The sequence below is a fragment of the Aegilops tauschii genome, chromosome 4, assembly GCF_002575655.3.
Source record: "Aegilops tauschii subsp. strangulata cultivar AL8/78 chromosome 4, Aet v6.0, whole genome shotgun sequence".
NCBI classification, from domain to species: Eukaryota; Viridiplantae; Streptophyta; class Magnoliopsida; order Poales; family Poaceae; genus Aegilops; species Aegilops tauschii.
In genome coordinates, this window is record NC_053038.3 from 67922867 (window position 1) to 67935780 (window position 12914).

At 40.3% G+C, this 12914-nt stretch overlaps 1 protein-coding gene and 1 long non-coding RNA gene across 3 annotated transcripts; one reads left to right on the forward strand and one right to left on the reverse strand.

Moving 5' to 3' along the window:
• Positions 1-2058: 2058 nt before the first annotated feature.
• Positions 2059-8510, forward strand: LOC109741256 (uncharacterized). Of its 2 annotated transcripts, none has more exons than XR_002227538.4 (6): positions 2059-2235; positions 2335-2431; positions 5582-5660; positions 5995-6069; positions 6339-6431; positions 8189-8510. It is a non-coding gene; the product is annotated as an uncharacterized lncRNA (long non-coding RNA). The 2 variants fall into 2 exon arrangements; XR_002227539.4 differs by lacking the exon at positions 8189-8510 and adding an exon at positions 6949-7256.
• On the reverse strand, positions 6517-9817 carry LOC109741255 (PHD finger protein At1g33420). Its single transcript, XM_020300332.4, has 5 exons — positions 9272-9817; positions 8537-8654; positions 8178-8399; positions 7463-8074; positions 6517-7370 (listed from the first exon to the last, which is right to left on the reverse strand). The coding sequence occupies exons 1-5, from the start codon at positions 9606-9608 to the stop codon at positions 6569-6571; spliced, it is 2091 nt and encodes a 696-aa protein (XP_020155921.1). The 5' UTR covers positions 9609-9817; the 3' UTR covers positions 6517-6568.
• Positions 9818-12914: the final 3097 nt, after the last annotated feature.

Consider the following 12914-nt stretch of genomic DNA (forward strand, 5'->3'; position numbering starts at 1 on the left):
AGAGAAGAGAAAAGATATGAGAAAACAGAACACATATGAGAGAAAAGTAGGAAAAAAAGAGAGAAGAGAGAGAAGGAGAAAAGAGAGAAGAGAGAAGTTGTCAAAAAAAAGAGAAGAGAGAAAAGAGAGAAGCTAAGATAGAAGAGAGTGAAAAAAAATAACAGAGAAAAAGAAAGAAGAGAGAAATCAGAGAAAGAGAGATGAGAGAAGCTAAGATAGAATAGAGAAAAGGGGGAGAGAGAAGAAGAAGGTAGAAGAGAAAAGAGAGAAAGAGAAGAGAGAAGAGAGAAGCTAAATAGAGAACAGAGAGAAAAAATGATAGAGAACGAAGAGAAATATAAAACTAGAGAAGAGAGAGATATCCCATATATAAGTGTTAATTAGTAAAAAAAATTGTATGCCTAGCTAGATTGTTAATGAGATATCCCCCCCCCCCCCACACACACATGTGTGTGTGTGTATTATTTTACCAATTATTTAATTTATCATTATTTAATATGCCTAGCTAGATTGTTAATGAGTTAAAATTCATTATTTTTACCATCATTTAATCTATACATTTGAAAGGTGTGATCGCAGCTATGGCCCCAGTGTGCTCTAGGTGTGGCGACAGACGTGAACGGTGCACCATGGTTCGAGGGATGAATAACAATCGGTTCTCCCTTAGGCTTGGACACGACTTCAAGCGGAAGACGGTATGGATGATTTCAAAACCTAAACCCTTCATTTCATGCATATATAGCAAGGTGTATGGTCAACAAGCTATAATCTAATTTTGTTTCCCTTTAACGTTGATTAGATCATCCTTTGCTTTGCACATGAAGTCCTTCGGATTCTGCAGATTCCTATCCATCAGAATATGATGGTTGAGGGCCATGTAGAAACCAGAGAAAGATTTAACTCTCTATTTTGTTCAAGAATGAAGAAGACCACACCTTTTTGGGTTGCTCTGATTGGAGAGGATTGGGTAGGGCATACATTCTTGAGCCAGGGTCGAAGATAAAGATGTACATTCTCGGTCAACCCAAACTTGACACCATGGTGCACTTGCCCAATGATCCAATGCTTCCCCATGTAAGTTTGCATGGCCATAAAAATATTTCATGAGTAACCTTTATATTAATTATATTACCTGCTGTAATAGTCTGTTGATTACATATCATTTGGGCAGCCTAGTTCCATGGCAAAGCAGAAACTCCTAGCATCGTGGATATGAGGCATGTCACTGCAGTTACCACACTTTCTTGGGAAGAGTTGCATGTCGTCGTAACTTCGTGGCAGGCATCATGTTACTTGAGGAGAAATGGGCTGGCCGTACAATGTGAAGAAACCTCTTCTAGTATGAATGTATTAAATATATGTCTACTTATTCATGTATTATTTGTGAATTCAATATGTATATATTTATATCCACTATGCGGTGCCGTGGGAATAACTTTAAATATTGGCTGTTGGATGATGCCAATCCAACGGTATCTTCATTACATGCACTACCAACTTTAATACTGCCAAGTTTTTTCTTCTAAATGAATTGCTATTGGTTTTTTACCACCGGCACCATGTACCGGCGAGGTCGTCCACACGCCACGTCATGTGACGTGGTTGACCGACTGATTGCCTGCGGTCACCCACATACCACGACGCGTATGTACGGTACAGCTGAGTGGGCGTACGTACGTACGTACATACACACCACACATACCACTGAGGTCGGGTGGGCGACGATTTTTTTATTTAAAAAAGACCATCCTACCTTTGATGACGAAGAGGTATGAAGAGATTATTGTCGTTGATGTGTTTAGGCTGATTGTACCGAAGTAGAAGTGAATATCAAATAAGTATAATATGAAAATATTCCATCATAAATCCAACGATGTTTTTAGGAATAAATCTAACGATGATGTTTTCTCTATATAAATTTAAGACAAACTTAGTAAAATGTATTAAGACAAATTAATATACGAACTAAAAATACGGAGAAAGTACCAGTACAAATTACCACAGAAGTATTTTTGACTTTCTCGGGAAAAAAAGAAGTATTTTTGACTTGGTCCGAGTGTCCGACTTTGGATCAGGAACGCAACGCCGATGTAAAATATCCTCCAGATGTTCGCCCTTCACGGCAGACCGTATTTCCCCAACTAAAAGCCAAACCAAACGATGAATTGAAATCCTCCTCCCGGTTTCCTCTCTTCGCACATTCGCCGTGAACGATCGACACGCCGGCAGGCCAAGGTTTGGGCTCCCCCTCCCTTCTCCGTCAATCCACTCGCGGATTATCTCGTGCGCGGCTTAATCGTTGCTGTGTGCTGTCTCTTGTTATTTCCCGTGAAGGACTTGCTCTGGGGTTAGGTTTTCAGGCGTCGTCTGTGATTCTCGGTTCCTTTTCGGTTGTTCCTGTCTCCGCGAGTTGGTCGTCCCCAAGGAATGCGTAAGCTTCCGGTTTACTCTGTTGATGTATTGTGCTCTATGCAAGATATTGCAGAGGAATTGCCGTCTGTAACAGGGTCGTAGTACTGGTCCCCTAAATTAATTGCTTAAGTAGCCTATTAATCATGATTTCGTGTTCATCTTGGTGATTATAGGTATTTAGGGCATCTGTATTTGTTGATTGTGATGCCAAGATTGGTCCTTATGTATGGGCTATACTCATGGTAAGATTAGCCAACAGTTCAAGCCCTATCTGGAATGCGGGAATTTGCTTGTACTTAGTTGTGGAACAGTTAATTACCGCAAAAACCTAGGGTTGTGTTCCCAGTTTGAGTAAATGATGTCATTGAGATGTCTGTAGCTTTATATTCCCATGCTCGATTACTTCTTCCTTGTGATCATCTAGCTGTATTATATGCTAAAAAAATATTCTTTGCCAACGGCTTCAGTGTTCTCTTCCCCTCGGGATTGTTGCCTTGCTTTATGATTATTAGATGTGTTCTCTTTATGATTCTCTATTTTTATTCGTAAAATTTCCTTGTGGTCAGCTAGGTGTACTATGCTAAAAGAAAATCTTCCCCAACTGCTTCAATGTTCTCTTTTCCCCGAACAGTGTATGCACAATCGGTCTTTTAGGATTGTTACCTTGCTTTATGATTATCAGATGTGTTCTCTTTATGATTCTCTATTTTTATTCTTCATATTTCGTTAATGAGTTTAGCTCTTGAGCTGAAGTTATTGAGTTTTCGTTGCTGTGGTTTAGAGATGATTCAAATTCTGGAAATTATTGGCATTGAAGTACCATTGATTGCCTCACCACTAGCAGAATTATGTATTCAGTCTATCCTATGTCAGTCCATATAGGTCTAGCTATACAAATTCTTCACTTTTATTGTTTTGGAATTAGCTTCTATGGAGTTCTCTTTGTTTCCCAACAGGGTTCGTGGTGCCATGACATTCTCATGTGTATGTTCCTAATACAACAATCTGTCTCTGAACTTCGCTTTTGGACTCCTGAGTACATTTTGTTTGGGAACTGCATACTATGTTTGATTTAAATGGAGCTCCCATGCGTAGAACACCTCTTGGAGTATCAACTTAGCTCTAGAATCAACCATATTTTTTCTGACACGTACAGCAGGGATACTCCCTGCTCCCAACATAAATTTTGTTCATGTAAGTAAAACCAGCATACTGCAAAACTCCACAGTTGCCGCAAGGTTAACAAGTGTAGGTTTGAAACAGAAGGAAGGGTGGAAAATTAGATTAGGTAAAACCTTGTGGCACTATACCTTGATCATTCTATAGCACTGGTGCAGCATCTGGCCCAAGTATTTTGAGGAGTCTATCTGTACTTTTATTAATCATTAATGTGTTGGTACATATATATTGAGAAATGAAACTTCTGTCACGGATGTTTTAGTTTTCTGCTTGTTGGAAACACGACTGCTTCTTGCAAAACCTGTTTGACAGTTCGGATGAAATTGTGTCACATGCCTTATTTAGTTTGGGAGGTACTAACCTCCTGTTGTAGTTGAGCAGTGTCCGTTCGAAAAGAAATATTATTCTAGTCTTTCACTGATCAGTTGTGTAATTGCATATGTATCGAAGCACTAGGGGGTAAACCAAGAAGGTAGATAGCACAAAATTCTTCACTAGGACAGTGACAACAGTGACTTTCTGTTATCCCTACTGTTCCCTTGGTAAAACGTATAGGATGTACTTCTCACGATCAGGACTGCAGCTAAGATGAACATGCAATCTCTTTTCTTTTAATTTTCAGAACATTTACAGTCTTGCTCACTACTCTGATTCTTCTTTATCAGTGGATGCAAAGTCAAAAACAAGAGCTTTTAGGACTTCATGTTTTGAAACCAGTTAAATCATATAGTTTCTGTTATTTTTTCTCATGCTCCTGTTCTCTGAACATATTAGCTGGAAGCATCACATAGTTTGTTAGCTTTTTACAGACAAGTGTGCTTTGATTTTTGTTTAAGATTGGAGCTATCTTCATGTTGTTTGTTCCATAAATATTCTTATATACCATCAAAATAACTTCTGTTAATTATGTTCAGTACTGATGAATTTTTCATTGACTATTTTGAACACTGTCATTCTCAAGTTAAGTTTGTACTCTGTAACCTCATAACCTCATAAAGAGCAATATATTTGTTTGGCTGTTCTCTGTTAACAATATTTACCCCTGTTCTTTCATGTGCAATTTGTAATCATCTATCTAACCATGTTTTCCATTAGAAGTTAGAATGCGTCTGTTTGTCTATTCTAAAACTAAGGTGTAGCATCCAAGAGCTTGTCTTCATTTAGTATGCTTCAGTTTATCTATTGTGGATTACTCTCTCCATTCCAAATTAATTGAAGTTCTAGCTTTGTCCTTATTCAAATTTGACCAAGTCCATAAGAAAAATATATCAAGACCTACAACGCCAAATTAGTTTCATTACACTGAACCGGATCTTGAAAACGGGAGTGAACTGAATCCGACTTCTTGGGATTTCTTACAAAATGTATTTCCATTATATATATGTTTGGTATTGTAGATCTAAGCATATTTTTCTATAGACTTGGTCAAACTCAAAGAAGTTTGACTTAGACAAACCTAGAACTTCAATAATTTGGAAGGGTGGGAGTTTTGGTTTCTACTCCCTCCGTTCCTAAATATAAGTCCTTTTAGAGATTCCACTACAAACTACATATGGATGTATATAGACATTTTTTAGAGTGTGGATTCACTCATTTTGCTCCATATGTATTCCATAGTGAAATCTCTAAAAAGCCTTATATTTAGAAACGGAGGGAGTAGAATTTAGCATCCTGAGCTTGCCCTTAATTTGCTACACTCCAACTATCCATCTTGCAATTATAAATGGTATTGTTTCTTCACTTGCCTTGTTTCTTTCCATGTATGAAAAAAATGGTTTCCAACTCATATTGGGTATTTCTGTTTTGATGTCAAACGAACCTCGGAATATTTGCATAATTTCTTATTTTTATTAGTGTGTAATGTATCGGCATCATCAAGCCAACAATGCCTGGACTGTTTCTGATGGACCAAAATGTGTAGGGTTCGATATCTTTTTTTATTGTTATTTTGGTTAGGTAATTTATGCATATGATATTCACTGTTGTGCAGATCGGTTTTTTCAGCATCACTAGAGTCAAGGAGGCTTCCCTTGGACTGGCGCTATGCACGCCCATCATATTTTATTTAGGTTATGCCTAGAACTCTAATAAGTGGAGCTTAGCAGTAGCATACAGTGACTTATTACTGGATTTCACCGTTATAAGCACATACTTATAAATATTAAATCATGACGCAAATTGTATATTTAGGAATTGTCCCCAGTATCCACCTTATTATTTTGCTTGTTGTTAGGCTATAGTAAGTGTTGCTGCAACTTGGAATTTGGTCGCAGCATGCTCTTTCACTATTTTTTTTGTCTATTTTTATCAATGTATTATTAATGTCAAGTCACTGTATACACTCCTGTTTTGAAACAACATTGACGTACTGATGAGATTTTATTTTCTCTTGTTTTGAAACAGGAGTCTGGACTGGATACACTCCTTCTCTTTTGTCCCGTGTGATAAAAGATTTATAGCTTATAATATCACAACAATGTACATATTCATTACCACTGAACTTGTAACTGCAGTATTTGTGTAATTCTATATATCCATTCATCTTGTTTTTTCCATATTGCATTTGGGATCATGGTAGAGGTTCATCTGAGGTATTTCTTCTTTTCGTCAAGAAATCATAAAAGCGTTCTAGATCTTCAGTATTGTGTAACAGCTAGATACTCATTCATGCTGTCTTTGTTTTCTCTTTTTTTAACTGAAGAAACACTTCATCTTAGGTTTTAAAACAGTTTCCGCTTATTTTTCAGTGCCATTTAGAAGATTTTGGTGGCCAGAGAACAAAGCAAGTCACCGAACCATGCTCATGGTCTGCTGGAATATCACACTAAAACTTCATGCTGGTAAGTTTCCTCATTTGTCATGAACCCTGAATGATTAACCTCGTACAAACCAGACATCAAATATATTTCAGTACATGGTAGTCATGCAAAACTTGCATCTGTCATATTAGGAACTCATTGTTGTCGATATGTACATGTTAACTGATGTTGGGCCTCCACAACCCACTACTGGCATGACTAAAAGAGCCAGTCTTACATCTTTTGTTAGGGAAGCTACTATACATCTTAGACTTGTGGAGTAATTTACAAGATGCACATACAAATCTCTTCGGCACCTGAACAAAATCACTAATTCCAACACACCTAGTGTGCTGCCACACATGGCATGAGTCACAAGATAGCATCCTCTCACCATCATCATCCTTCGCTCCACATGAACAATTAACTGTCCATTTGTCTACACCCCTCTCCATTCGATAAATTGCAACCCTGCGCTCACCTCCAACACACTTGCCTTGGATGCTGACAGTCCCTTTTGCTCCAAATAAGAGCTTGACTTGAGTTGTGTCATCTGCAGTTGGACAATCAAGAAGCTGGTTTGCTACAAAGCTTTGTAGCATCAAGTAGATACTTTGGAATGTTCTCGCAGCCTCCATCTTCAGATCAGCAACAGTAGCTGTTTGCGGAAGTGTTAAAAGTTCTGCTGGGAGGCTGGGTGGATCACCAACCTGATCCAATAGCTCCACTTGGCACCAGATGTGCAGCACAGATTGGTTTTGAGGCAAGAAATCCTCTTCCATGTCATAATGCTTGATGAACTGCTTGCAGTCCAAAAGGACCATCGCAGATCTGTTGGCATGTTCATGAATATGTTCTGGCTTATAAGGTTGCATTGTATGAGGGTTGAGGAGCGCATCATAGAGGAACTTGATGTCACGGAAAAGGTGTTCCCGAGTTGGCATGCTCGCATTCTTTGGTGGCAAGATTTCATTTGTGAGCCTGCAATGAGTAAAAGAACAGTTAGCCTTTTGATCATAGAAACAAGAACTAGGCTAGTTATGCAAGTCACAACCAATATCTGAGTCACGAACCTGTACTCTATTGTGTTTGTCTCACTGTTGCATCGAACTACAACAACCATTCCATCATAGGTTCTTGTACCACCAATGGTCTTGAGGCAGTAATCAACCAGCTGTGGTGAACCAATTGGATGAGCTGTAGCTGCCTTTAGGGTTCGCATAGCCACCCACCTATCTGCAGCACGGAGAACTTTCAGCACAACATCCATCGCTTGCTTTATTTTCTCATCAGCCCAGTTTTCCTCTTTGAAATTGGCATCATATGCTAGCTCCCTCTTGTGCATTGTCACAAGGTGGGTATGCACACTTTTGCCAGCAGCAAGCCCCAAGACATAGAGGAACAGATCACGGAATGTGGTGAGAGGGCGCTTTGAGAGCGATTGATAGAAAGCAATGGTATCCTGCAGTTGGTTTCGAGGATATCGGGAGTGCGGAAAGAAGTGAGAGAGTGACACTGAGGAGAGGTTTTCAATGGCTTTGCTGTAGGTTTCAGATGTAATTCCGAAGCTCCCACTTCCGAGTTTGAATCCCCACTGCCCATACCAAGAACAGCCAGTGGCAATGGCATGTAGAACCCTGTAGTCAACTTCAAACTTCTTCGAGACATCCAACACTGAAACCTTTCTGAAATTAATCATGTACTCTTATGTTAGTATCATTTCCCAACAAATTACAAAAAGGTAGGCTGTTCCTATTCCACATAAATGTGTAAATTTGGCTTTTATACCTGACTCTTAGGTATGTGCAAAGACGATCCCAAAAGTCCATCAGTTGGTATCCTGTCAAGAGGCTGGAGCCACCTTCATGGCCGTTAATTCGTACAAGATGGCCAAACCCATTTTCATGTACTATGCCATGCAGCAAATGCCGCGGATCATCAATCTGGGCATAGTCCCAATCTTCAGATTCATCATGGGGTAACGCAGAACCATGACTGCACGCCGGGCACCTGATCATTGGTTAAATAACAGTTCAGTGTGTAATTTTATTTATCATCAGAAGTTGCAGTGTTATTGTCACATTTGTTTGCAGTGATATTGTTGCCTTATTAGATTGCAAATACTGAACATTGGTGATAGAACCAACCTTGTCTGAAACAATTGAACCATCAGGCCACAACGCCGGCAGGTTTTGCAGCTGGCCATTTTCTCATTCCGAATTATGAAGTGATACTTTTTCACACAAACTGGGTGCCTGCTCCAGCCTATCAGAGTTGAACAAATTAATGACATCAATTTGGCTCCAAGATGTAATTCAACAGCCATGGTCATGCCATTATCTATTTGTCAGCAGATGTGGCTTTAAGTTCCCGAACAAGTGGTAGATCAATTTATAATGAATTACGTGTTAAACTTGAAAGAGTGAGGCCATTAGGAATAGGCTGTTCATTTTGCCAGCCTCTGTTCCCTCTCATTCCTCTTATTTTTATCTCTTTTTGTCTCACTTTCATGTTTTTTCACTCTCTCCTTTCTTTCTTTTTCTTTTTTTCGCTCTCCTTTTTTCCGTTGGGCTCTTCTTTTGTCTTTTTTTGACTTGCAAGTGCACAGAGATTCAAAAAAAATGGATAATGCTATATTAAAAGCCTTTACTCCGTCGGGTAGTCAAATCTAATTCATGCGAGCATGCCTTTACACGGATTTTACAGCATCCCAAGCTAATTAATAACACAAATCTAGGAACTCCCATACTCTTTGCCTACCCCAGAGAAATCTATAGCTGACACAAACACCTATATACAAAACCAGAAATTCCCGGACGACTACCTGGGCATGCTGAAATAACACAAGCACTCGAGCACGCCGGAATAACTGAGGCACTTACCAGCAACCGTACAGTGGTCACAGTGGACGCGCCTGGCCCTGGGCACGTCCTCCTCGACCACATCCATGGCCACGACCGAGGCCCCGCCCTCCTCGCCTACACGGAAACCTACCTGCCACACCGCGCCGGCGTCGCCCAGCACGCCGCCCTGCTCCCACTCCGCGGGCGGCGGCGCCGGCGACGCGTGCCGGGACAGGAACCCCCGCACGTTGGCGCGGAACGACGCGGCGCCGGCCCGCTCCTTCCAGCCGGGGAACGCCCGCAGGTCGAGGAGGCACGGCTCCGCCAGCACCCGCCCGCGCCGCGCCCGCTTCGTGGGCCGCCCGAGCACCGCCATCGGTCGACGCCGGCGAGGAGGGGGCGGATCCGTGGGGTGGCGGCGCGCTCGGGGCGGGCTGGGGACGAGGCGGCTAGATCCGATCGGGTTCGGAAAAATTTAAACCGGCGGTTGGGTCTGGGAGCGCGGGGACTTTGGGGGATTTTCGGATCGCGCCGAGAGGGAGATTCGTAAATTTTCAGATCATGGCGGATGGGTGGGTGTGGGTTGTTGATAAGGTGGGAGGACGTGGATATATATGCCGGGCCCGGAGCTGCGCCTGTAGGTCGGTTTTGGCTCGCGGGGAATTACGGTTTTGCCCCTCGGAGGCTTCGAAGAGTCGCGAGCGAACACGTCTGCGAGCCGCGGGAAAAGAGGGACTGATTGATTGAAGCGGGAATTTTCTGGAAAACTTCGCGTGTGGGACCCGCTCGAGAGAGACGTCGACGTTTTTGGGCTTGTTATCGGGTTGGGCTGTGCGACGGACACGAGCGCTGAGCGGGTAATATCGGGTTGAATTTGGAATAACTTGTTTATAGATCAGATTTTGGTAAGGTTTCTTTGCTGCCTATATTTGGCTGTCCTCTTTGACAGCAACGCTAAACTATCCTAAGGAATGTATTACGACGCTACCTTAGTTGTGCCACATATAAGATTACAAAAATTCTAGGGAAGGTCATCAATTTTTTTTTTTGGAAAAAGCATAACTTTATTATATATTAATGCTCCTAGTGCAAATCACCCAAAGCAGAAGCAGACACTTTGGGTGGTACATCAGTGTTCCAAGGCACACTATCATTCACCGTACACATACTACCAATTTTCGCAAGTTCACATGCTACAAAGTTGGCCTCTCAATGACATACTACCACTTCATGTTTGGAGAACCACATTTTCGGCCGGAACTTGATGTCCTTGATGATGGGTGCAAATGTTAGCTTTATAATTGATAATATCAAAAACATAATCACATTTTCCACGAGTTTATTGACTAGACAACCCGGTAACTCGTCCACCTAGTAAGAGAAATTTTATTACAATAACTATCACTAGTTTGGCACATGATTCATTTCATTAGCAAAACGAAAACATTGCTTTCCCAGTCGTAGTAGTTGGATCCACTCACTCCGCAAATATCGTTGCTATCGCGCTCACCATCTCATTTGTCAGGCGCAAAAGTTGATGACATTTAAAGAATCAGATGGTCCACAAAAGCATGCTTGTTATCGGTTTTCTTCAACGACTCGCTAGCACTCCTCAAACTAGCGTGCACGTTCTAATAAATACAACTAACGTGTGTGTGGTATCTAACTGCTAGTTTGGTGTAAGGTACGTGTTGCTTTGATGTTTTCTCTTTGCCTTTTTGTTTTATACATGTATTAAAAATATACCCATTGTGCATATTAAAAATTGTTCATAATGAAAGTAAACATATATTATTTATTAAGAAGTGTTCATCATGTATTTAAAAAATGCTCCATGAAGTAATTAGACATAATTATTGTGTATCAATGTTTTTAGCTTTATTTAAAAAAATATAGTAACTAAAAAAGTTTTCAAACATTATAAAAACGTTCATCTAATTTTCTAAATGGGTTCACGCATTTAAAAAATGTTGGTATTTTTATAAGAAAATCACACATTTATTTTATAATATTCATTTAATTTATATAAATTTTTTAAGCCTACTCATGTGTGACACGTCTCTCTTTCTGCAATTGTTTCTGCAGCATCATGTGTGTTGCAAAATTGCCTTCCGCAATAACACCCATGTTAAAAAAACTTAAGACGAAAAAAACTACAAATATTTTTCTTCAACATCATCTACATTGCACATTTTCTTCCGCAACAACACCCATATTGCAAAAAAAAGTGAAAAATACGCAACATAAACTTTGTGAAAAAGTGAAAAAAATATATGCAACATAAACTTTGTTGCAAAGGATTCTGCAACACTACCTTTATTGCATTGATGAGGATGGTGTTGGACGCTGGATAGCTCTAGTTCTAATGATTGCCGAGGTGGCGGATCTTTCAAAAAGAATCCGCCGGCAGACGTGTAGCATGGCCCTTTTAAAAATCATGTATTTTTAAGTAAAAAACAGAAAAGATGCATGAGAAGAAGAAAGAATAAGTAAGAAAAGAAACAAGACAAAGAAAAAAAAAACATGACAGAAAATAAAATAAATAGAAAAGGGTATGAAAATAAATAGAAAAGAAAAAACCGGACACCAAACCAACAAAAAAACATGCATGTAAACCCTAGTACTAAACCATAAGCTGAAAAATAGGAAAACCCACAGAAACCACATGCATGATTGAAGTGGTAATTTTCTGGAAAATTTCGCTTGTGGGACCCACCTGAGACGTCAACGTTTTTGGGCTTGTTATCGTGGGCTGTGCAACAGACACGAGTGTTGAGCGGGTAATAGTATCGGGCTCTATTGGTTTTGGCAAGACGAATCTCGCCAAATATGATAATAGCGGTTGAGAATATCTTGTTTGGTAAATCAGATTTTGGTAAGGTTTGTTTGCTGCCAATATTAGGTTGGTGTCCAGTTTGGCAGCAACGCTAAACTATCCTAAGGCTTGTATTACGGTGCTACCTTAGTTGTGTCACATAAGAATTAAAAAATTCTAGGGAAGGTCATAATTTTTTTTGCGACTATAACTTTTTTTTTGAAAACCATAACTTTATATATTGACGCTCCTTGGGCAAATCATCCAAAGCAGAAGCAGTCACACTCTGGGTGGTACATCAGTGTTTCAAGACACACTATCATTCACCATACACTATACTACCAATTTCCGCAAGTTCACGCGCTACAAAGTTGGCCTCTCAATGAAATACTACCACGTCATGGTTGGAGAACCACATTTTTGGCTGGAACTTGATGTCCTCGATGATGGGTGCAAATGTTAGCTTTATAATTGATCAAAAATGTAATTACATTTTCCACGGGTTTATTGACTAGACAAACCGGGGACTTGTCCACCTAGTAAGAGAAATCTTATTACAATAACTATCACTAGTTTGGCACATGATTCATTCCATTAGCAGAACCAAAACATTGCTCAAAAACACCTTCCCAGTCGTAGTAGTTGGGTCACTCACCCCGCAAACATTGTTGCTATCTTGTTTGTCAGGTGCAAAAGTTGATGACATTTAAAGAATCAGATGGTCCACGGAGCATGCTTGTTATCGGTTTTCTCCCACGGCTCGCTAGCATGCCTCGAGCTAGCGTGCACATTCTAGAAAAAAAAGAACAAACGTGTGTGTGGTATCTAATTGCTAGTTTGGTGCAAGGTATGTGTTGCTTTGATGTT